This window comes from Penicillium macrosclerotiorum (assembly GCF_028827735.1).
Source record: "Penicillium macrosclerotiorum strain IBT 26536 chromosome Unknown utg000002l_segment0_segment0, whole genome shotgun sequence".
Classification (NCBI taxonomy): domain Eukaryota; kingdom Fungi; phylum Ascomycota; class Eurotiomycetes; order Eurotiales; family Aspergillaceae; genus Penicillium; species Penicillium macrosclerotiorum.
Window position 1 is genome coordinate 28,038 of NW_026643082.1, and position 24,652 is coordinate 52,689.

At 44.0% G+C, this 24,652-nt stretch overlaps 8 protein-coding genes across 8 annotated transcripts; 2 read left to right on the forward strand and 6 right to left on the reverse strand.

Annotated features, from left to right (window-relative positions):
- Positions 1–484: 484 nt before the first annotated feature.
- On the reverse strand, positions 485–1,294 carry N7462_001165 (class I SAM-dependent methyltransferase; the record flags this gene model as incomplete). Its single annotated transcript, XM_057072891.1, has 1 exon — positions 485–1,294. One exon carries the CDS (start codon positions 1,292–1,294, stop codon positions 485–487), a length of 810 nt encoding a protein of 269 aa, XP_056936532.1.
- Positions 1,295–2,083: 789 nt separating this feature from the next.
- N7462_001166 (uncharacterized protein) lies at positions 2,084–2,467 on the reverse strand (the record flags this gene model as incomplete). The annotated part of the gene is made up of 1 exon (XM_057072892.1): positions 2,084–2,467. One exon carries the CDS (start codon positions 2,465–2,467, stop codon positions 2,084–2,086), a length of 384 nt encoding a protein of 127 aa, XP_056936533.1.
- Positions 2,468–4,211: 1,744 nt separating this feature from the next.
- Positions 4,212–5,318, reverse strand: N7462_001167 (uncharacterized protein; the record flags this gene model as incomplete). Its single annotated transcript, XM_057072893.1, has 4 exons — positions 4,212–4,447; positions 4,525–4,871; positions 4,932–5,167; positions 5,217–5,318. 4 exons carry the CDS (start codon positions 5,316–5,318, stop codon positions 4,212–4,214), a joined length of 921 nt encoding a protein of 306 aa, XP_056936534.1.
- Positions 5,319–7,297: 1,979 nt separating this feature from the next.
- On the forward strand, positions 7,298–8,503 carry N7462_001168 (cytochrome P450; the record flags this gene model as incomplete). Its single annotated transcript, XM_057072894.1, has 3 exons — positions 7,298–7,310; positions 7,369–8,007; positions 8,070–8,503. 3 exons carry the CDS (start codon positions 7,298–7,300, stop codon positions 8,501–8,503), a joined length of 1,086 nt encoding a protein of 361 aa, XP_056936535.1.
- Positions 8,504–11,059: 2,556 nt separating this feature from the next.
- N7462_001169 (uncharacterized protein) lies at positions 11,060–11,451 on the reverse strand (the record flags this gene model as incomplete). The annotated part of the gene is made up of 2 exons (XM_057072895.1): positions 11,060–11,277; positions 11,388–11,451. The coding sequence occupies 2 exons, from the start codon at positions 11,449–11,451 to the stop codon at positions 11,060–11,062; spliced, it is 282 nt and encodes a 93-aa protein (XP_056936536.1).
- Positions 11,452–12,340: 889 nt separating this feature from the next.
- Positions 12,341–13,788, forward strand: N7462_001170 (uncharacterized protein; the record flags this gene model as incomplete). The annotated part of the gene is made up of 5 exons (XM_057072896.1): positions 12,341–12,414; positions 12,468–12,831; positions 12,875–13,019; positions 13,107–13,209; positions 13,476–13,788. The coding sequence occupies 5 exons, from the start codon at positions 12,341–12,343 to the stop codon at positions 13,786–13,788; spliced, it is 999 nt and encodes a 332-aa protein (XP_056936537.1).
- Positions 13,789–15,467: 1,679 nt separating this feature from the next.
- Positions 15,468–16,297, reverse strand: N7462_001171 (uncharacterized protein; the record flags this gene model as incomplete). The annotated part of the gene is made up of 2 exons (XM_057072897.1): positions 15,468–16,028; positions 16,184–16,297. 2 exons carry the CDS (start codon positions 16,295–16,297, stop codon positions 15,468–15,470), a joined length of 675 nt encoding a protein of 224 aa, XP_056936538.1.
- Positions 16,298–22,061: 5,764 nt separating this feature from the next.
- N7462_001172 (fungal specific transcription factor domain-containing protein) lies at positions 22,062–24,086 on the reverse strand (the record flags this gene model as incomplete). Its single annotated transcript, XM_057072898.1, is given in 6 exon segments — positions 22,062–22,293; positions 22,356–22,889; positions 22,975–23,136; positions 23,192–23,839; positions 23,856–23,927; positions 23,962–24,086. The coding sequence occupies 6 exon segments, from the start codon at positions 24,084–24,086 to the stop codon at positions 22,062–22,064; spliced, it is 1,773 nt and encodes a 590-aa protein (XP_056936539.1).
- Positions 24,087–24,652: the final 566 nt, after the last annotated feature.

Genomic DNA, 24,652 nt, shown 5'->3' on the forward strand with positions numbered 1-24,652 from the left:
GAATTCTCGGGGCAAAAATCAAGGCATCGCATTAGAAGAAAAGAAAAGTCTGGATCCGTTAATCTTATCGGAAACGCCATGATGAGAATACAGAGGAATGTCCATGGCTGGCAAAAGAAGAAGTAATATTTCGATACGATCCTATCCTTCACAAAGCCATACTCAAAAGCTTATGTTTTACTTCCGTGAGATTTCAACATGTTCTATGCAGTTTGAGGAGCCATAATAATGCCTAATTCAGTGATCAAATTTTGCAATCCAAGGAAGTCAGAGATGCCTATCCTGCAAGTTCTGTCCATTTATCTGCTAGTGATGTTATTCAACCGATGTTATGAATTTCCAACCTCTTTGATTATTCCAATAAAAACACTCTATTTATCTTACCCAAGATTCTCAAACGAATCGTCCCTCAAAAAGCCTATTTATTAAGATAAGCGGAATCCAAGAACCGAAAAAAGGAAAACCGAAATAAAAGTCGTAGCCCCTAGTATTCGCCTGGCACTCTGAAGGTGAAGAAGCGAAATACACCAATTTCTTTGACTTCAGTGCTCTCCAGGCCTGCCTTTTTCGCTTGTTGAACTAATTCATCCGCCTTCCATATTTTAGACTTCGTCTTGTACTCCACCACCTCCAAGATAGTCTCTTTGCCCTGACTGTCTTTGGTGACCACCTTCGCCGTCAAATTCTCGAAGTAATAACCATCTTCAAAATGGTTGTCCGACTTAAGCTCTTGAATCGTGAATGGAATAATGCCCTTCTTGCACAGCTCCTCCGTCTCCTTGAAACCGCCTTCATAGTCGGCTTCGGGTAGAGAGGGGTCGTATTTCGCTTCCGGTTGCTCACTGTAATCATAGACTTCAAGAAATACTCTTCCGGTGCCTGGGCGCAAGAAGAGGGCAACTTGAGAAAAGAATTTATCGATTCCCTCGAGTTCTTTAAGAAGACTGAAGCCCCCATCCGCAAAAATGAGGAGGTCCACTTGGTGTTGCAATCCGCTAAGTTCTGGACGAGCAAGCAGATCCGTGGCATCTCCAAGCACCCACTCGACAGATTCAGCACTCCCCAGTTCCGAGGTCCTTTTTTCAGCACGCAGTAGCATCTGCTGCGAGATATCGATGCCAATGAGTCTGGCATTCGATAGATCCTGGCCTCTTTCTAGCGCACAGTGCGCCAGTCCCCGTAATGTTCCGCCAGTGCCGGTTCCCAGGTCCAACACGACCATTGGCATAACTTTTGATGAGCTCAACGAGGCCTTCTGGCCCAGAGATTCTTCATAAACACTCCAGATCTCCATGTCCTCCGTACAACCTCGATACTTATCGCATGAAGCCTCGACATATTGAGAAACATGAATGGAATCATAAAAGTTGTTTGTGGGAATTTCTTTAAAGTCTATGTCGAATATTATATTTCCACCAGCAAGGTGAATTATACGAGGCAGGTATCGAAAATATATAGCTTATGAATATTTGAATATGAAATACGTGTTCAGCCTGCTTGAATTTATAGCTGCGTGTCTTGCAAACTTATCTACCAATTCTCCAAAAAACAATCGTGCCAAGGATTCAAAATACCTTCGTCATAAGAAAAGCAAATTATGTGAGTTGCTGCTTCTGGTATATCGCTACACAAGTTCGAGTACAAGGGCCCGTTCGTGGATAAAGTATTTGCTCTCCATGGTACGGATGGTAAAGAATTCCTGCAACTTCACCCAAACAGAGTCATGGAACGACGAACACACAATTTTGATATGCTTTATGTTATAGGAATCGCTCATTACACTAAAAGTTTAGAATGATTGCAGTTTGCAACATGGGACTAAAAGGACCAAGAAGTAATTTAACTATTGTGAGATCAATACTGAGAATGCGGCGTAGCTTAGCAGCAAGCATAAGCCTCCAACTAGAACGCTGTTATCTGAACATTCTCATATGAGCCAGGCTTTCTTCATCATTATAAGGATCAAAGTCAGACCAAGAAATCACTGGACCACCACCACCCAAATTTCATTCGAACATGTTTTCAGGTAGCATAGAAAGCTCACTGACAACGGTCTTCATCTTCGAAAGCTAACCCAAGCTATTCACGTATATACATGGAATACTTCGGAAACAATTTCCCACTTTTCATCCACCTTAATAAGCGAAAAAAAGTTTGTATTCTGAGATGCCGGAGTTTCAGTGTCAAACTCACACTTGACAACTGCGGTAGTCGGTGTTCTCCCAATCACGCTCAAATGGGCCACAACATTGGTAGGTGGCTTTCGAGCTTTGAAGTAGTCAACAGCAATATTGATCGAGCCTTCTTGCATAGCTCCATCGCCAAGTCCATAAATATTTGCCGTGTCTCGGAAGCAAGTGATTAAAAGAGTAGTGTCACCGCTTCGTATGGCTTCAAGGTAAAGCTCAACTGGCTTTATAATCCCGTCATCATGTGCGGAGATGATCCGGTTGATTGATTTCGACATTTCACAAGAGAATGTAAATGAAAAGAAAGCTGGGAGTAAAATATTAAATTGGGATGCAGGAGCAGGGGTAATTCTCGGTATGGAGAATCACCGTTCACACAAGTGATGGGTGAAAAGAAGTATAATTGGCAGTGTCTCGAGTGCCCAGGATCCTGTGATCTTAAGGCCTATATATTGCGCTGCGGAGATTTGTTTATTCTAGCCTCTGGGCCTCTATTCGAAGGTACATGAAGCTAGATAAAAATCATTCTGGAAAAGCAAGTCTTTCTTTATCCTCATGCGCACGAGTGTAACGTATGATTTTCTTTTCCTTATTTTTATCACACTTTAAACACTACTAGTGATAATGGTGGCAGTTTATAGAAAAGTCTTGTTTTTTTCAGTATACATTACTGAGAAAAACAACGAAGGCACAGTCACGGTACATGATCATGATGACCCTAACATAGGGGCTGACTATGGCCACAAAACAGAATGGAATGTCCGAAGGAGTTTTCCTCGCACATCTCAATTATAATTCAATTTTCTACAGAATGAAGCTCTTGTCAAATGAATCTTATGTAGTTACATATTTCTATACCCCTAGGACGTAATGGATTAAGCAATACCATGGTGCAACTCTCCACATCTAGACGAAGAGAAAGAAAACATAATACTGCGTCGTGAGCAATAGCACAGATGATCTCTGTGAGATGGGAGTGTTCATTGATGGAGGAAGGAGACTCAGATGGCACTATCTTACATGGGGGCCGCAGGCCGCAGGCCATTTGAGCAACAGTAAGATCAATAAATCGTGCTCGTTAATTGATAACAGGTGTTATTTTTTCTTATCTAGACAAGCTAACTAATAAGGTATACGGAAGATAAAACCCCAGGTGGGATAGAGAAAAGCAGGGGTGCTAATTATTAATTGAAAACGGGCGCTCGTAGGCAAGCTTGATGAAACAAGCAAGATAAGATTATATCGGCAAAAATGGGAGAAAAAAGGTCAGTCGGCAAAATACAGCCGATGTTATATTCTGAGTGCTCACTCGGAGCAACGCTATATCCCGAATGACTGTGTGTGCTGCAATGAGCAGGCAAACTAGAGAACTATATATTTGAAAACAAGAGTAAATTAAGGAAGACTTTGAGCTTCAAGTTCTTGGATATCTCATACTTCTGCAAAACTTTAAGCAGAGTTAATTGAAAACCACATCGAAGAAGGATTTTCTTCTTGACTTTACCCATGAATTTCTATTTGGACTTTGCTACCTTTCATTCGTGACTTATCTTAGGTACCTCCCAAAGAAGAAGATAAGATCGCGTTTAGCCTCTGTCTGGAGCCAGTGATTTCGCTACACATTTTACTATCCCCGGTAGAATGTTATATCAAATTTGATATTGGCCAAAATCCGACCTTCAAGAAATCACAAGTAGTAGCCAATGTGGTCATCTGTAGAAAGGCGAATATCCATCCCATGCCAAATTATTCTAGAACCATGCCTTTTCCCAATCAGCTTACTTGCTTAACGCATTATTTTCGATAGGGACAGAAGATAGGCTATTGAAACAGGGCAAACGATAATCGATAAGCAATTTTATATTAAAAAAATCCATTTTCGAATCCATGTATTTCTATACTAGCTCGTTATCTGGTGAACGGGAAACACTCCGTCACCTCCCGAAATCCAAATACTCACTTGGCTAAGCACTTCTGATTGCCTTTGACGTCTTAATCAGCCAATGCCTTTTCTCTCTTTAGTCATGGTTTCCAAGCCTTTGTCAGGAGGCTCCTCATGGAGAGTGGCTTTATGTCAGGGAAAATAGCATTGAGGCGTTTATCACGGGGCAATTCGAAGTGACCAGTGATAAGCAGCTTATTGGTATAGCCATCAATCCATTCGGCTGTTTCATCGTCATAAATGAGCCCCAATGTCCGGGGAGGCTTTTCATCTCCGGTCTTATTCAGATCATCATAGGCAATCTCAAAGTCAATCCCTTTGCAAGAACAACTCGCACTCATGTTAGTCATATAGGAATTTCATGTTTAATCTCACGGCTCGAGCCCCACGTACCACGGATCTCTTCTCCTAAACGCACCAATTGACCAAGTGTGATATCGTCACCTCCAATGTAGCTACACTTTGGCCATTCCTCAACATCCAATAATCGCACCACGAATTTGGCCATATCGTACGAGTAGGTCATTGTAATGATATTATTACCATCTCCTGGGATGAGTGCTTTGCCGTTGGCTATGTCAACAGCGTAAACAAGCGGTTCCAGGTGAGTACGAATTTTTGGCATTGCCCAGTAGTCCATAAAATAACCAGGAAAAATTCTGGTGTATTGCAAGCTGGAATCTTCGAGTGCTTGAACTGCATCGAGAAAGAATTGGACCGTGTAATTCAAGTCCAAATATCTGTATCAAGAATAAGCCAGCAGCATATTTTGGGGATTTTGAAAATTAGGGTTGATTTACTCTTCGCCTTGAGGAAGTGAATACTCGCTCGGGATGAATCTCCTTGTAGTAGGGGATTGATCGGAAGATTTGATTAGGTTGACCTGGGCCCGACTTGCCTCCTGAGAGAGTAAGCCAATAGTGCAGATAACGGTGCGAACATCGTGTTTTTCAAGCTGGGCAGCAGTAGCGGAGACATCATCGTAGTCTACCTGCAATTGCTTGAATTTGTCCAGCAGCGAGTTTGATTTGGGTGACTGTGACTCTTAGCCATAGTGCATTCTTCTGATGGGGAGCATATATTACCCGTGTCAAAATAATTATCTGAGACTGATACTGAGGGTACTCAAGGAAAGTTTCCAGTATGGTCTTGCCGACAGCGCCGGCGCCTGCAATGGCAATAGTCATCGTCGATCCGAAGAAATGTGGGATAATCTTAAATGTAATATTCAAAGCTATCACGGGCGTTATTGATGGAAAAAGGTGAACAGGTCAGGTCCGAGGCAGATTTACGATCATCTTAATATACTGGATTGAACAGGGCCTATGGCGCTCCAATATGCCGAGGAAACTATTACGGTATTAAATTCGCAAAGAATGGCAAATATTTAGTTTTGCTGGACTGGATCCTTATAGCCTTATTAGTCGCACACATATTCAAAAATATGCAAAATGGTAATTGGTTCTTCCAATTATTTGCCGCCCATTTGAGACCGTCCAGGAGGGTTCAAATTTTTGGAGGTAGACATCAAAATTCTCCGGTTTAAGCACTTAAAAGTGGATATTCGGCTCCAGATCTCTACTAAGTTTAATGGAAAAGAATTCATCTATTTGAAAGATAAACACTTGGTCAGCTGAGTCGTGTGACGCTATACAAGCTTCACCTAACCACACGATAATCGCAGCCTGCGGTTGCCATCATCTTGATCTCCGAGAAATTTCAAAGTTAGGAAAGAACGAAAGAAAAACAAAAAAAAGAAAAGATGAATACAAAAAAAAAAACTTCAAAGACTTAGAACTTGAATTCTGGTATGAAAAAATGAGAAATGCCCCAACTGTGGCTATTGAAACCGAGGATCTACCGAAGAAGGTGTGTGCAATAAGTGATCATCGCGAAGGAGTCGTAATAACCTGCATAGCCTCATCAATTCCACCCGTTCTCCTTTCTTGATGAACACACCCACGTGTAAGTTACGCTACCCAACCTAAACCCTAGCAATCACTATCATGCCAGCAATGCCTCCCATCTGAAATAAGCCTTTATCAATTGACAGCTATACGCTAGGATTCGAGAGGACGAATCAAAAATACGTTTATGATATTTTCATTTGAAGTGATTTCTAGACTATTCGCCTTATTAATGAAAATACAGGAGTTCAGATGAAATGCATAATTTTCCCGGCCTTGAATCCGCAGAAAATGATAGACCATGAACGTGCGAGTATGTCAATATATTGAAGTTTAAAGAGTTACTACGAATCTTGTGTTGCCGCAACACAGGGAGCAACGTAACACCTATGTTCCACCGATCTGCAAACCTCTGATATGATAAGGCACCCATGATGTCAGTCTTGTCTAGAGTTCCTCCCCATAAAAAATTAGGTCTCAGAAGAATCATTTCTTGCAACTGCTAAACTACCTCTCTTGGGTTTTCGAGCCAATTCGACCATAATCAACATGGTAGAATATTACAATTTTGTTTCGAATTCGACCTCCCCTTATGGTGTCCTCAAAAGCTTATTCTATACAATATGTTCTTTAGCATTTTTAATTCTTGTGTCTGACTTGTTATATGGGCTGAATCGAAGAAAGGCATTGTCAGGAATGCCAATTATAACCGAAGGGAGCTTGCTAAGTCCTCGGCTACGGTGGAAAAATACTCAGTCAGATGATCATCATTTCTTGAAACAGCTGAAATATTATTACTACAAGGTTAGTAATAACTATAGTCTTTGATATAGGATACTTCTGATTCTCATGATTTGTGGGTAGTATACCAAAAACGGCAAACCATTTGCGGTACAAAGAAACGGCACTGATAGGATAGTGCTTCCAGTTCAGTGTGGCAAAGAATATGGACATCTACCCAACGAGAGTTTGAGCTTTATGAAATCAGTTGCTCAGGTAATCTCTATGTTCCTTAATTTCTTGCCAAAGACAAGCTAATCATTGTTCTCAGGATATGCATACAAAAGATATTGTAGATTTGGAATGGAAAGTGCCAATCGAATCCATTCACGCCTCCAGCCGGCGGGTCCCTATGGGTAGGCAATATTCTGCGTGTCCAAAAACTGAATATCTTACTCAGTGTATTTCATCTATCAGAGAAGATTCTCCGTGTGACTAGTCATACGTTTGATAATATAAAATCCCGATATTTTGACCAAATGGGAGATGATGGTTAGTAGTGCCACCAATCGCTTGATCGAAATTGTTTTTTTGCTCATACCATAGACAGGATGGAATACGTGCAAAGTTCTAGAGTCATTCCTGGCGCTATCGGCTGGAATCCATACGGCAACGATATTCAAAGAAGGGCTAGAGGAAGATGCTGATTTTTGTGAAGCACTGTTAACCTATGGAGATGAAATCGCAATGCATATGGACCTAAAAGAAAGCTACCCTCGAGTTCTGGGACCGTTAGTCTGGTATCTAGCGCCGCAGACTCGTGCTTTACGATCAACAATCGCCAAAATTCGGGACAAATTGATTCCTCTCATTCAAGCACGTATTGTTGACAAACGAGCATCTTTGAAGGGGATTGAGAACACAATTCTGGATATCATTATTGACCAATGCTTTCGAAAAGGCCACCTTAACCCCTCTCGTGTGCTTTCCACTGATAATCAGACCGCAAGACTGATTGCAGATGAGACGATGTTCCTCCACCTCGAGGCTTTTTTCCCCATTGCGATGCTTGCAGCAGATCAAATCATGCGGGTTATGGCCCACCCCGAATATGCTGAGCCCCTAAGAGCTGAGCTAACTGCAGCATTTGCATTGACCGGTGGGGACTGGAGCTCCGAAATTTGGAAGCATACACCCAAATTGGAAAGTTTCACCCGCGAATGCTTGCGCTTAGATACCCCTAATCTCTGTAAGCTCGATCGGTACCATAAAACTGATAATATTCAGTGTTTGGCTTACAATGACTTCTAGTTACTGGAACTAGAAACGTCGGAAACCAACCATTGAATCTGGCTTCTATAGGGTTAACACTCAATCCTGGGGCACGTGTTTCACTGCCAAGTCGAGACCATCATCATGATCCTGAGATATACAAAGACCCGGAAAGCTTCGATGGATATCGCTTCTATGACAAAGTGTCGCGTACAACAGATCCTCACGGTTCGACAACTATTTCAGATTCCTGGATCATATTTGGTCTCGGGCGCTCAGTCTGCCCAGCCCGAGTAATGGCGCTAAGGATGGCTCAGATCATGTTTTCAAAAGTTCTATTAGCTTATGATATCAAACCTGAAGCCGGTGACAGATGCGAGTACCCCTCACAAACACTTATGGGTGTGGATGCCGTTCCCAATACAGAATTCAAAATGCGTGTCAGGCCGCGTGCTTTGATGGCAACTGATTAGACTATACAATGCTTTACATCTGACATGCATGTGAAGATGAGATTTTTGGAGTTTTTGACGGAATATATGGGATTTGTGGTACTTGGAAACGTTTGCAATCAACTGATGGACGGCACTGCACTTGATTTAGCGATACTACCAGTCCTCCGGCAATCAACGACTCGGATGGGCATCGAAAGGACTCGACACACGCGAGAATTGTGCAAACCTCTCCTCTACCTCTCTTTGTATATCTCGGGCGATCAAGATAGTATCTCATTCGGCTTTCTGTTGGTGGATTCGGCGCTTCACTCCCCTGGCTACCTGGTCAGAACTAATCAGGTAGCTAGATGAGCTCTCAGGTTATTAGAAAGATAGAAAAACATAATATAAAGGTATTTTAGAAATGTAGACATTATCTCATGGGGATTTCCCAAATAGTAAGCAAAGTAGTTGAAAGGGGTTTTGGGTGTAGTGGTTTATGTGGGGGAAAAGTTGGGTTTAGCCTGTTCATACCGGCTCGATTACCCAACGATTCTTTATAGATTTAGGATAGCAATAATAGCCAAATTGAACCATTAGTCATGACCTTGTCACCCCATTTCACGGTACCGAGGAACCGAAACACCGGCTCTCCGAACGAGCGTTTGTGGACCAGGCGCCAAGATCGTGTTGGGCACATCGCGGGGGGAACGGGGGGCGGGAGCGTTCGAAATCCGGAGGTAGACGGCGCTGGAGAACATCAATGCGATCCTCTCGGGCACAAGCATTCGCGATCTACGGAGGAGTTGATCCGACGGTGCAGTAGTCTGGCCCCCGGTCGCGCAGACTGATGGCGAGATAAGCGGGAGGGGAGGGCCGGTCAAGTGGAGCTGCAGCAAACAAGCGCCTGCTTGACGCACCACCCCTCCTTGCAAGGAGACTGACAGGCTAACGCAACCCCCAACCACGACCTGCAAGTTCTGATCGGAATGGTTTGTTTCAGTAAGCCACACGTTTCATGAAACCAGCGTCCATCCTCCATAAGAGATGTTAAATGGAGGCACTTCCATCTACGTTTCATCTTCATTCAACTGCATGGTATATCATATTCTCAGGTTGACTCTCGCCCCTAATTCTAGTGATCTATTCTTGACCAATCACCCATAATTCTTGGATATTCGGTTTCCGCCATTCGGTCTATACATCTGATTGATACTTCTAATCTATATCTCGGGAAACTTCGTGTCGACAAGCAATGGCCGACGAGGGATTCTCAGAATTTCCGTGGCTGCTAGACAGAATCTACTACTGCTTTTCACCCAGTCATTCTATGTAAAACTGTACAACATCGTTAAGAGCATTCTCAAAGGAGCAAAACTCAAACCCCAGAATCTTCTCAGTTTCACTCGAATCATATGACATAGGAAGTGTTGGTAAAAGGCCCCGCTTAAGCACGCCATCTGCTACCTCCTGCAGGAAGTTCCTCTCTACCAGACCCCAGGAATCATCAAAGTTGACCATTTTACAGGCACCAAAGTTACTAGGAGTTTCGGGCGTAGGCTGGAGGTCTAGAACCTTCATAAAGATCCCAGCTCAAGTCATCAGTGTGAACATAGCCACCGTGAATCGGAGCTGGGCAATCAATCCCAGTCAAACTGCGCAATAGGATTCCAGGTGAGCTCTTCTTGTTTACCGCAGTTTCGGCATCTAATACTAATTCATCACGGCCGAAAATATATCCAGGGACGATTGTAGCAATGGAAAAATGTTGCCTCTTTTCCTTTACAAATGAGTCGATGTTGTTGATTTCAGTAATCTTGCCTAGAATATAGGCCTCGAACTCATTGCTAAAACCCTAAACCCTAAAGGAGTTTCAGCCCCAACATGTGACATGGGAACTCAGGTAACATCTTTCGTCCCCAAAATTTGAATTATACACGTACGTAACACATGTGGGCCCTGGCTACAGGCCAACCTCCATCCGAGTTTTGCCTGGCAGCCACAAACCCCAAAAAGAATTATCACCATAGAAATTACGATTTATCTTGGAATCTCTGTAGCTAATAATTGTCTACTGTAGTGGGGTTTCAGGTGCAACTTGAAGGTTATTATGTGATTGGTCCATTTGATAATGCAATATCACTCCTACGCTCTTCTCCTGAATTTGCCTCCATTGCTTCATCGGACTCAGAGCCTCGGTGCTTTTTCCTGTGGGATGTGTGTATTTCTGGGTGTTGGCTTGTTTGTATTATCTCGTTCTGCCTGTTCCATCAGGCTTGTCTAGATGTGCTGCGCTTTAATCGGTAGATATACGTATATATCTAGAGGATAGGGAGTGGTTGGAGGACAGGGGTTTGAAAACCTATGAATCCTTAATGTAACAACAACTGCTTAATGAAGTAAAACTCCTCCTTCGAGTCCAAGCCAGGATGATATTCCGAACAAGGTTTTTCTAATCCCTCGCACCATGTGTCCCGCATTGTCGATCCCATTGAATGTCAGTCGCCCATGGGGGGTCCGTTTCCAGAACCCCTGTTCAGCAACAGTGGAAGACCAGGGCTTTGAGAGGGCCATCCGGAGGAAGCCCATCCTCTTTCACTCTAAAAATTCAATAGCCAGAAGCTGGCCCGGCGTGTTAACGGTGAAATCATCGTTCCCGTTCAGGACCAGGACCGGGATTTCGCTGCTTTTCAGGATAGAGGTCCACTTGTCAGTAGCCGCGAGAAAAATGGACCCACTTTTCTGGAAGGCTGTGTTCAGCTCCAGATTGACGTTGCTAGAGCAAAGGATTTGAGGTAGATAGTTTGGCTGGCCTTTTCGGGAATCCAGCAGAACGGGAATACGGAGCACGGTAGGCGGACTATTGATTCACTGTCAGTCAGGGGCTATCAAGAGAAAAAAAGGTGGGAAGTCATTTGCTTACTATTGTATGGGTTTTTGGTTCCTGCAATGGCCTCAAGATAAAGATAGTAGTCGACATGCATCATTCTGAATAGCTGTGCCGGCTCGCAAACTTGAGCGTCGCGGGTCTCGCGACAATGGCGGCCGAGCCTACTGCACTCGGACATCGACTGCGCCCTCCTCATCTGAGCTGACGAGCGGCGTTCCTGGTACGACTGAGGCAAAGTTCGTGCCTGCAGATTGGTCCAAGAAGAGCACGGAAGCGCTTGTGTCCCAAGAACAGTGGTTGCTTCTTGTTGCATTGGCCGGGGTTTATCGTGGGGGCAGCGTGGTCCAATGTTCAATGTCCAAATGGCAAGGGGAAGGGAAATCGGGTGACGGAAACGCTTCCTACTCCTGCGGCAGATCGAGCAACAATCACGATTGCGGCTGACAGGCATATGAGATGTGAGAAAAGAGGAGAACATAGTCTTGGAGAGAGAGAGAAAGAAAGGGACCGAGAAAGAGCGTCTTATCTTCTTACTGGAGCGCTAACAGCTGCCCGAGTCAGTTACAAGCCACAGCCGCCTATCGCCCTTTAAAGCGAATTAAAAGCAGGGGAGGGGTGATGACTAGACCTATTCCCCTATTTCACTTCCTCATTATCTATTTCGCCGTATACTTCGATTTTGGTACATATTTTGGTATCTATATATTAGCTCGCAATTGAGAGGTAGCTGACTGCTCTCAACTTGCAACTTACAGCAACTCTCCCAGAGATAGAGAAGGTACAACTCTCCAAGTCAATCAAAATATGTGCCTTGAAAGACTTGGGATAACCGTCACTTACCTCTAGCGTCGGGGGCTCGTAAGTAACCCTGCAAAACAGCGGTGACTGGCCCCGTTTTCCGCACACCCTTCGCTCAGGCAATATGCAGAGGTCCGCGCTGCAATCCTAGCGGTGAACGAGGATCTATCCGCCAGAATACTTCGGGCATGGGTAACTGTAGTTCTAGCCATTGCCATCCTCAGCGCCCTCAATCAGCTGTTTCAGATGCAGAACCCACGCGGTATGTCCCCATACCTCCTTGAAACCGATGGACTGACTCTGATATCCTGCCAGTAGCCTTCCCACCCTACATCATGATTCTGCTGGCACTGCCAGGGGGCCGCCTGTGGGAGCGTATAGTCCCCAAGCGCAAGTGGACCGTCTTGGGCCACCAGTTCACGTCCAACCCGGTCCCTCTAACCCAAAGGAGCACACCGTCATCGCCTTGACCTTGATCGGAACCATGTCCTTCGACAACGGAAGTGTGGCCAGAGATTCCTGGAATGCTTTAATCTTCAACTTTGGCATCAAAGTCAACTTGGGCTTCCGCTTTCTCTTTCTCCTAGCACTTCGGCCCTCGCCATGGACTGAATCGGCAACCTGCAGAAGATTCTTGTGGACCCAGCCTACTGCATCTGGCCTCGTTGTCTGCCCTAGTGTACGATACTACACTCGCTGCATTCCGGTTTTTTTGAGAACAGGCCCGCGAGTTGCTGGAAGATCAGCCGGATGGGCTTCTTCTGGGTTGTGCTCGTGGGCATCACGATTTACCAGTTCATTCCGCTCTTTCTCTTCACGGGTCTGGAACGATTCGCTTGGATCACCTGGTACGCCCCAAGCCCCATCGTAAGAGACAGCCTTCTCATTGACATCACTCTGCCAGGATTGCTCCCAAGAATATCTTACTCAAACAGTCGTTCGGCTGAATCACAGGAATGGACCTCCTACCCACCACCTTGGATTGGAACACCATCACCGGGTATAATGACCCCCAGCTCGTTGTCCCCTCATATGCATTTGTGAATGTCCTCATCGGGTTCGTGCTCTTCCTATGGGTCGTGGGTTCAGCAATGCACTGGAGCAATGTCTGGCAGGTCTCTACATGCCATACTCCTCATTGGTCAGATTTGAAAATACTGATTTGCTTTGAAATCCCCTCGTTTCACAGAAGCATCAATGGGAGGGATTTTACGACATGGGGTGCGAAACCACCCCTGGGAACCGCCTCTTCAACTCGTATACATGTTTAATCATCTAGGATCAGGCCGTACGATGTGAGTCACTGCTCGAAGTTTGCGACAGGATTGACTATGATGTGGCCTTGTGTTCCCATGCCCTGCAGTACTGTCGCGAGTGCAGCGTCTTCTTCATTGCAGCCGCCCGTCTGAATCCCTACGACTTTTCCAAGCCCTGTGCCAATATTGCCAACTGCTACATGGATCTCCAGTGGGCGCGAGCCGACATGAACAACTCTGCCATATACCGCGCCTTCAATACACCTCCCGGTGCAACATTTCATAGTGAGGATATGGCCCTTTTCGCGAAATTCGTGGCTAGCGGCGACGTGGGCCGGGAGTTCATGGACTCAGTCTCGTACCTTCTCAACAACATATGATTCCCACTCACCTTTCCCAGCCCAAACATATGATAACCTCTATTCCTCCACACATGACCTGGAGGTACTGGTGCACGTCGGCAAAAAGGACTTGTTCTGCCACGCAGCGGGGACGCGGTACTGGCTGAAAAACATGGGAAGGAAGGGGCTCGCCGGTTTCCGTGCGTTGAGAGAGGAGCCCTGGACGGTGTATATAGAAGCAGTAGGCCGGTTCAAGAAGTGGTCACACCCAATCTTTGTCGAAGTTTTTGTCACTGGCCATATGGTGCCTATGGATAGGGGGTTAGAGGCACTTTCTTTGATGGACAGCTTCATGTTTCGGTTGCCCATCAGTTCTTGAGTACTGTGTGGATGCAAATGAGTAGGTATAGGTGTATAGTGACAAATGGTGCTATAGAAGGTGATATCTAGATTAGGGTGATGTTACCGTTACCATCTCTATGATACACCGTGACCTTTAACTAGACTATTTCCAGTGAAGATCTACTCTGGATCACAGATAGACATGTTAACACCATGATTATTAGGCCTCTCAGCACACTGGTCGGGGCTGTACCAATACCCCACTAAATAGCATATGATGTGATCCATTCTTGTGTTGTTGAGACCGTATATGGCCCTAGAGTTTTGAGGACTGTACTAAGGCTGTCCAGTCTAGTCCCACTGTTCTATAAACAAAATAAATATATAAAACCCTGTGGTGTACATTATTTTTAAGTTCTAGATACAACATCTTATATTTAGCTTTTATCAAAATTGTATAGAATACTTTGATTATACAATATTCCAGTAGAATAAGTAACATCTGTCAGAAAAATGGAAAATTTACGTTAATTATTATATTATCTCTCTTTCTTTGAGTAACTTAGTTATGTTTATCTAAAATGTAATATATTTCCAAATCTTTTTCCTAGGTAGGTGTTGAGCCAGGGCGTACATAGGGAAGCCCAATGGAATAGACAGAGCAAGATAATATTAAAAAAATATCACCTAGAACTATATATTCCCTACAAAAATATATACCAAGGCCCTAGGCTTGATATGAAAATAGAGGCTGTGTTAGTAAAAAGAGAATATAGGTAATATTCTAGATTACTAAAGATAATAACACCTAACAATTTCGGGAGCGTTGAAAACATTGGAAAGAATGAGGAAGAACATCGAATTGATAGGGTGAAGCGCTGCCCCAATGATTGAGAATGTGTTGACGGTTTTGTGTATACAGAGCTTCATAAATCATGTTGTGATAAGGATTACGGCTTCGGTGGATTCCAACCCATTTTTTTATACGCACAGCATACTTGATTATCAGCCCAGTTTCAATGTCCTCCCCCACCCCGTAGGGGTTGATAGGTACTTACTTTATCTCATGCAATAGGGGTTTAGAGTTGTACCTAAGTACCTTGCAGAATATACATCACTAGTATCAGACAAATTCAATAGCTTTTCTGTATGAATTTATCCTAGTAAACTAAGCAAACAGAACAAAAGACTTCTCATTTCATTCTTTCCTTCAGCTTACGTGCTCAAAACTAATAACTTTGATAGGGTAAGTATGCGGTAGTTACATATACCAATTTTGCACCTGGAGAAAAACATTAGAAAACCAAAGTGAGTTCCGAAACCAGAAAACAAACCTTAAGACTGGATTCAAATGGTTTTCACTGTTGTAAGAGTAATTAAAATTGCATAATTCGTCGCAATTTCCGTCGTAGTGACTCCCCACTTGCACCCTGGTCAGTTCCACTCTGATCACTTCCACTCTGATCACTTCCACTCGTGGCGGTTTCACTGCCAGCAGGCTCACTCACGGCGGGCTCACTCACGGCGGGCTCACTCACGGCGGGCTCACTCACGGCGGGCTCACTCACGGCGGGCTCACTCACGGCGGGCTCACTCACGGCGGGCTCACTCACGGCGGGCTCACTCACGGCGGGCTCACTCACGGCAGGCTCACTAACGGCAGGCTCACTGGTGGTAGTTTCACTCGTGGTAGTTTCACTCGTGGTAGTTTCACTCGTGGTAGCTTCACTCGTGGTAGTTTCACTCGTGGTAGTTTCAGTGGCGGTAGTTTCAGTAGTGGTAGTTTCACTCGAGGTAGTTTCACTCGAGGTAGTTTCACTCGAGGTAGTTTCACTCGAGGTAATTTCACTCGCGGTAGTTTCAGTAGTGGAAATATTTTCACTACAAGTGCAGTTTTCATCGTCCCATTCTTTGCAATCAGGAGGTTTATCCTTGCACTTCGCACAGTCGCAGTTCACATCATCCCATATCTCGCAATTAGGGTGTTCCGTGGAACACCCTCCTGATGATTCTGATGAGGTGGTGTCCTTGCATTTGCATGTAGTCTCGTCCCAGAACTTGCAACTGGGTGGTCTTGGTTTATCACACTCACAAACTGGACATTTTGAATTGCACCTGCAGTTCTCCCAGTCCCAGTCATCACATTGCGGTTTGCGGTTCTCGCACCAAGAACCCCGACAACTGCAATTGTTCTGGTCCCAGCCATTTTTGCAGCAATGCTTCTTTTGACATTGCGGTTTGTAGTATTTCTGGCACTCAAGTCCCTTTCCCGGCCGAGTGCACGTGCAGTACTTCCAGTTCCAGACCTCACATGTAGGATCGTAATTCTCGCACCACGAGCTTTTACACTTGCATGTAGCAGGGTCCCAGCCTTTTTTGCAGCAATGCTTTTTTTGACATTTATCGTCTTCCGGTGAAGTTTTTCCTCCAGAGGTTGGATAATTGGCTTGGCGGCTGATCTTGAAATCGTTGATTCTGTCTTTACATATGCAACTGATGGAATCCCAAGCTTTGCAATTAGGATCCATCCAGGCACAGTTCCGGTTTTTGGACACTAGTTAGGAAGTTGTTATAATAAGATCTGTCTTAATGGTGTCTGAGCACGGTACCTTGATCATTGTGAGTTCCTTTATATATCTCTGCAGGTGAAGCCGAGACTAAACCGAGCAAAAGCACCGTCAAAATAGCATGATTAGCTTTCATACTGGAAGTAAATATACCGATGAGCCGTAAACCCAAGTTAAAATCGAAGAATTAAAAAAAAATATACGTAACATGTACGTGAAGTTGGATTAGCTAAGGTGAAGCTCCTGAAAGAAGACAGTTTGAAGTCCTCAATATATATTCCACCGTCACGATCTAGAGACTGGAATCTATCGTGTCATAATGATCCAACGACATCAATTTGTCGGTCTAGACAAAAACATTTCTTTTGTGTTGGGTGCTAAAACATAGTCCTGTGATCCAAGCTGCCAAGCCTTCACCTCAATTGGTTTATTGAATATATGGTTCCAGGAATGCTAAGACGCAGGCGTCAAAAATCACGATGGATTCATGGGTTGTCTGAAGACCTTAATACAACTCCGGAAATCGTATTTCAGATGGTAAGGGGATCATGTAGGAGAAGACGACCATGTTACTTCTTGTGGTTAAAAAAGGGCTATGTCCGTGGTAATACCTCAAGCTATGTGTGGGGTTCACCATGGTTGGGAATTTCCAACAAACTATATTAGTGCCTTACACCGCCCCCCAACCCTTCCGGGTTGTGGGTGCGCCACACACTAATTTCCACCCACACACTAATTTCCATCTTTTCCTATTTCTCCTATCTATCGCTACATCCCACTAGTATCTATAAAGAAAATATCACCGTTCTAGCGTGCTTCCTCTGCTCTATCTAATAATGCCTGGGATTCCTGTATAGGATCTGGTGGTGGTGATGTTCTATATGCTTTCTTCCACTGCTTCCTTACCCGCTTCCGCTCTGCCTCTACTTCCTTCTTATTTCTTTTAGTAATAGAACGATTTGCATCTCTAATAGAGAGCACCCCTGTTTTACTAAGCGGCGTTTTAACCTAGCGCTTAGTGATTAAGCGCTGTAGTGGTTATTGAGCTTCCCTAATCTTGCGAATAGTATCGTTCGCTAGATTTAGGTTCTCTATAGCAATCTTGTTATAATAAAATAACCGGTTAAGATTGCGTTACTGCCTAGGCGTAAGATCTTCTTGTTAATATCTAGCAATCTTCTTTTAATTCTTCTCTAGATCCTATATAGATCTAGGCGGCGATTTGTCGATACTAGAAGAAGATATAGTAGTTTGTAGTAGCAGCGAAGGTGTTAAATAAAGCGGTAGATCTAGTGCTATAAGATCTTGATACTCTTAGATAGGAAGGCTATTAATAACCTTTCTACTATCGACTAGATATATCCTACGATCTTTAAACGATTCACGAATAATTCGCTAGCTAAACGCTCTATTCCGAATATCACTGATTATTCGAAGGAACTCGGATCTTCCGATAGGGCTTCTACCCTAAAACGCTTAGTCGTTATTCGCTAAGCGGAAGTGTTGCTTATAGCTTAGAAACGGCTTACCGTCTAGCGGCTAGCAAAGATACGTAGTATATAGTAGGAATCCTATAGGTAGGATATTATTCTCTTCGTAAAGGTGTAGAAATTCGAATATTAGATACGAACCGTAGCTGTCGAATATTAGGATACGTTTTTTACCCGATTTCGTACGGTCGTATATTAATTCTATAAAGAATCGAAGCTATTAAACTACTATACTATCGGTTATCTAACCGTTTAGCGATATAGTGATAGTAGTTCTTGGTAGTAGGTCGTCTATTTAATTAAACTAAGATTCTATAAAGATACCGTTGCCTTTAAAGATAAACTAGGGTTCTATCTGCTACCTGTCGGTAGTAATACACTCGATAGACGTAATATTTTCGCCTTGGTCTAGCTGAGGAAGGTCTACTACCTTCCTACTACTACTAGTAGTAGTAGTAGTAGATATAACGTTTCTAGACCTTCCTTCGCCTAGTTAAAAGCCGTATTCATTAAAGTTATAGACTAAGCGTGGTAGTGTAGTCTTCTTGATCGTTTAGGCTAGTAGATCGTACCAATTCGCTAATGCTGCTAGGTCTTCTGCTAGGATTCGCTTTGATTCTTTCGTATACTGCTTAGTAGGCCCTAATTGAAGATGTTTAGGAAGCCTATTAATAAAGCGATACGCCCACATCTTGCTAACCGACGGCTTCCCGACGCGTTAGTATACACGATTCGCCCACGCTTCTAGTATACTAGGAGTGATAGGCATATAGCAATCGTTTATATATTATATCCAGCGAATCAAGGCTTCTTCTTGATAGGCTTCTAGAGCGTATCCAACCCCGCTTCTAGCTGTACGAGGCCCTGTATGCTTTTTGACTCGGTTTGCAAGCGTACGCCTAGGCACGCTATATTCGCGTGCTAAACGCGCTATATTCGGCTTCTCCTCTCGTGATGCAGCTAGGCAGGCCTCTGCCATACGAGATTCGTCAAATTTAGGCATATTTAGAAGGCGGTGTTGGATAGGGAACCAAAAAATAGAGATATAGGGGAAAATGGAAATTAGTGTGTGGGTGGAAATTAGTGTGTGGCGCACCCACAACCCGGAAGGGTTGGGGGGCGGTGTAAGGCACTAATAGCTAGAAAGATAGTAGTGTAGTATATAGTGTAACAGATATATACATTTAATGTTAGGGTAGTGAAAGTGGGGATCGGGAATACTTTTGAAACGCTATGTACTTTGGCCAAACCTAGTCTTTTGAAGATTGGCCTGGCCATTCTGATAGCGACAAGCGGAAACCAAGAACTTTTAATGAACTATGACGTAATAAGATAGTCTTGGAATAAAGGAATTCAATCCCACTCTTATACCTGGCGGCTTCTTCGTGGAGGACTTTGAATTGTTATCAATATTGGTCTGGTGCGTGTCGTATTTCTCAATATATCGCAAGACTTTTATGAGGGGATCACTTTTTTTTTTTTTTTTTTTTTTTTTTAAAAAAAAAAAAGAACATAAAGGAGGGGACATGGCTCCAATATTTTAGCGGGGTTCAATTTCACAGGGAAGACACAATCTCCGCAAAGTCGTGCACTAGAACCGGTCGACAAAATAAGTACCAATATTGGACCCTCGGAACATATTCAATAACGTATCATTCTCTACGACGGGATTAGAAGCAAACGTTTCGCATTGTCTGCTGGAACTTGACAGAACCAAAAATTGACTACCATCAATCTGTTTTGATAATATCATATTGGGAACACGTCCATAGAACCATGTTTCGAATGTGAAATTTCCATGATAATTGATGTTCCTATTTATTGGTCATTAGCATTTCGCAAAGTTGCTCATTCCTAACAATTAGGCCAGTTACCAGCAAGAGCTGAGGAGGCGGAATGAACGCCAATGATCAACTCAAATGTTGTATCTATCGAATTATTTTGATTCAATATGAAGAAAACTACGTAGTTATTGACTACTAAGATCTTTTTCTAACACATATTTGATGGTAGGCTTAATAAAGACGATGAACGGCAGACAGTGAAATAACGGACAAGTCTAACATAAGGTTACGGTCGGATGATTAACATGTGGTACGTGGATATGGTGGCGGTCATCCGCTTCGGATGCTAAATGTTAATTTAATTCAAGAGTAAGGTTTGACCCATGGCTAGGGCCTTTTGAATAAGACGAGGTACTTCAAATGCCATTTGGCGAAACCCGGACACCAAAAAAACTACATAGATAATTTTGTCTCCGCCCATGGAGATGTCGGCGGGACACATAGAAATATAGAATGATGAGTATGTGCTGAGCGATACTTCAAATACTTGTAGAAAGGTTCAGCAATAGCTGTCTGGTGTTTTGGCAGTCTCTGGATCCGGGGAATACATCATTCAACCCCCTACTATTCAAACGTGGGATGTAAGCTATGCCAATTAGTGTTTGATGTGAGTTCAGAATGAAGGTTCCCTTCAGTGCCGGGTGGAATCTGGACGAATTCATGCACAAATAATAGGATCCTGTCTCTCCAGCCACACAAATTTGCATGGCCAAGACGAGAAAGCGACCTAGTGATGTCATGAAAGGCCTGCGGGGGCTATATGAGCCCATCACCCACAATATGATTCTCTCTACATAGAAGCGATCCCTGTCTGATTTAACGTTGGATACCAGATCCCTAAATTCTCTAATGCGATCTATTTCAGTCAGAAATTATTCCGTTTGCGAAACGTAACTACAGCAAATTATCGCGATCAGGGCGGGGCAGTTGGCCCAGACGAAGGGAAGGAAACCATGGTCCGAGACTTAGGAAGACCCTCTCACGACGGAACTGGATCTAGGTGGCAAAATCACAAGATCTGTTCAATTATTCTAGATATTAGCTGGCCAAGGGTCCGTGGCGGAATCATCTTGGCAGCTTGGCAGCTTGGCAATATTGTTATGATGTTAGACCTGCGGGCCAGACCCAAAATCCCTTAGGAGTCTTTTAGCGTAGTTTAATTAGATTCTCTCCTTCAAGCATCATCATTTTTTGATCTCTTCCAATAACTGTATCCCTAAACCCACTCCGGTAGCCGGTTTGTGCTAGGTCCGCACCCTATTAAATTTGAATTTGCCCTAATTCTTCTTAGCATAATACTCAGAGTGTGGACAAAGTGTACGAATAATAGTAGTCTAAGGGTACTTCTAATTACATAGCAGTGGTTTGAGCGTACTAGCGACTGTATTGGCGATTGTGCTACCGAGCTTGTTGCTAGATGTACTAGATATTCAAGTTGCTCTTTTTCCGTCTGTTGCTCTATCTGCAAATCTTTGGATAGTATCCAGATCGTAGGCTTGCTGCCAGGCCGGATGACTTGTAGGTAGTATACAATTATGACCTTATAAGCTGATGTCTCCTACAAAGACCGAAATTCCAGGAAGTTGAGTTTTATTTTTGATCGGGAGATCAGGTTTACGCTAGTACAGGTAACGAATTTTCTTTGCATAGATATTGAACAGGGATTGAGATCATTCCTGTCTGCAAAACAGGTCTGATATCCCGAGGTGCGGGGAGTGCCAATGAGAAGACTTATGGATATGAAGAAAAGAAGATATATCTGAGATTATATAAGTTATATAGAATTTCGCTATAGTTTCAAGTATTTCGCTACTATCAGAACATGGAGAAAATTAATAGATTTTGTATGTTTTCACCCGCTCCCCTTTTCTCTCCTTTCCCCAAAATTATACTGGACAGTTTAGCCGAGGTAAATTAAATCAATTATGCTACCGTCCTTCACATTAAAGAAGTAAATCTACTGCAATTGAACGTAACGTAACCTTAATATAGAAACCAAAGGAGCTAGTGATAACGGAGCTATTGACTTTGAGATTTCTTCTATTAGAGATAATGGCCTAGCTAACTAGCTACTCCCCGGGTCTACACTCATTCCAGGTTATTTTCAATAAAGTAAAGACATTTGTAATCAAGCTAATACTTTCCATGACACTAGGTGAGGTTCCACCACCTGGAATATGTGCCCACTGAGAAAGCAAGTCATTGAAATGCGGTCCAATATCCAGAACATTCGACCGCATGATTCGGCGCAAGGGGCGGACAGGAGACGCAGCTAATAAAATAAGTATAACCGATGTCATCCTGTCTGTAATTTCCCAGATTAGCATTAAGAATCGATCTGCGTATCTAGTGGAGAAACTTACGAAAGCGAGCAAATCCACGTGTCAACAGTGATGGTGTGCGGCAAGCTGCGTAAATTTTGTGCGTGCATCCAGGAGGCCTCCAGACACAGCTTAGACCCCTCATAAACGATTGGCGGACACCCTTCTATGGTATCGCCATTAGACAGGGCCCAGGCAAGATAGGGACGATAAATGACGCTCTTGCAAGTCAGGTACCGCTGGCGAAGAAATGCACCTTCTTCTGTTCTCGTGGAATCTAAATTGATAGAAAATTGGAATGAAAAGTCTTTCCACTCGTTTAATTGGTAAGCCAGCTCCGAGACAACAGAGAGAAATTGGTGATTGTCAAAACCAACGCCGGCATCTCGAGCGTAGAGAAGGTTATGAACGCGGTTGAGCAGTCGTCTCATGGATATGCAGGCAAGGAAATAGAGTGATGATTGCTCTTGGTCACTTTCAGACTGCTGTGTACAGTATTCACCTGGTAAGGGAATAGAAGATTCTATTTCTCCAATCCCAGTTTGAGGAAGGCCGGTTAGTTCTGCAAGAAAGTCACTAAGTTTTAATGGTCAGATTGAAGCGTCAAAAGGATAGGAGGAGTGAGGCGGGAAACCTAACAATGTGGGGGATTTAAAAATACCTCTCGAGAATATAGCAGGACCAAAATATCCGGCGAAGACATTCCAGCTGCTCAGAGGTCTGCTCGGGGATGTCATAAGACAAGAGAAGCCGACATTTGGTTGCAGCCGCGCTTATAAAGGACCAGGCTTGGAGTGGTCGTTGCAAAAACGAAAAATACAACCTGTAGTTCCACATCAGCGAGCTGGTCAATTGAATGGTGCTGATATATTGCTCACCCGGTAAAAAATAAACACTGCACTGCGTCCGCCGTAAACCCCGCCTGCGCTAGATAGATCTTCCTTAAAGCAGCATCCAAGTATAACTTCCCCATTAGCCGCCGCTCCCTCTGGCAATCTGCCTCGCTTGTCTTGGATCCTTCCCGGTGCGTGAAAAACCCGACCAGCTGGCATGCACATCCCAAAGCCATCATCAACAGCGAAAGACATGAACGAGTAGTCTCTTCAAATGTACCCGCTATGATATGGACTTGCAACTCCTGCGTCGTGGCCCGGGCCATAGTTGGATACCAGAAGTTGATACCACGCTCAAAGCTTCGAACAGTGGTCTCCACTTCTTGCTTGGGCATATATGGCTGTACCATGCATTGGCGCTGAGCGAGTGGCGGACGCATACTCTCAAGGCGGAAAAGTGAAAAGCAGCGCTCTTTGATCAAGTTTCCGAATTCGGCAAGTTGTGGCCATGAGAGAATTGACTCGGTGGTTGATGCATGAAAGAGGGATAGTATCGCATTGGAGATGTGATCTAGGGGGCCTTCACCGTGGTGGGTGTTACTCACCGCGCTTGGTGAAATTTCTGTATGAGGCAATATCGCAGAAGGATTTTGGTTTGAACTGCGGTGGGTACCCTGTTGGTTTGAATTGGATCTGTTAATTAAATAACTGGTACATGAAACACATGACATTCATGACATTCGTGACATTGATCCCAGTCCATGAGTTGGCGACGTACCAACTGGGTAAATAATTCCTGGAGGAGATTCTCGGACCGAATGCCGATATCCAGAATCAAGTCGCTCTTGCTCTTACTGCGTGTGTTTGGCTGGCATTGTTGGACTGTGATGAAGGAATCGGGACTCATCCATTGGAACTCGCTTGATTGTCTCAGACCCATAGACACAATTCATTCCTATTTCGGCGCATGTTCTGCAGGGTCGGCGACCATCGCATCTGGCTGATGTGAACTTGCAGATTCCATTTGACGAACCCCCAACTGATAGGGATTAACTTCACTTTTGGAATTGACAAAGATCATACTAGAGATGGGATATTAGAATCATGTCGCGGGAGCTATGCTTGGTATATTACCGCCAATGAAGTTCTTTTACGCTTATGGCTCTCGTTTTGGTGCTCTGGAGACAGCATTGTGGTTGATCGTCGAGTACCTATGAGGGAAGTCGGAGGAAATTGAATGAATGAAATCGGAGGTGGTGCGGGGCCCCGCATGCTCGCCCAGACAGAACGGGGTTAATTTAACCGAGGTGCAGAGCATAGACCATATACAAAAGACACTAGTTTGAGGAGTTTGTACCTAACATGTTAAACTCAAGGCTCGCTCACAGATCTTAATTCTTCTTTAAACATACCTAGATTGCGGTTCAATCACACACGGTCGCGGTATGCCTAACTACTTATCTACGTCCTTACCTACGTACCTATGGTTGTGGAGAGAAGAAGCTG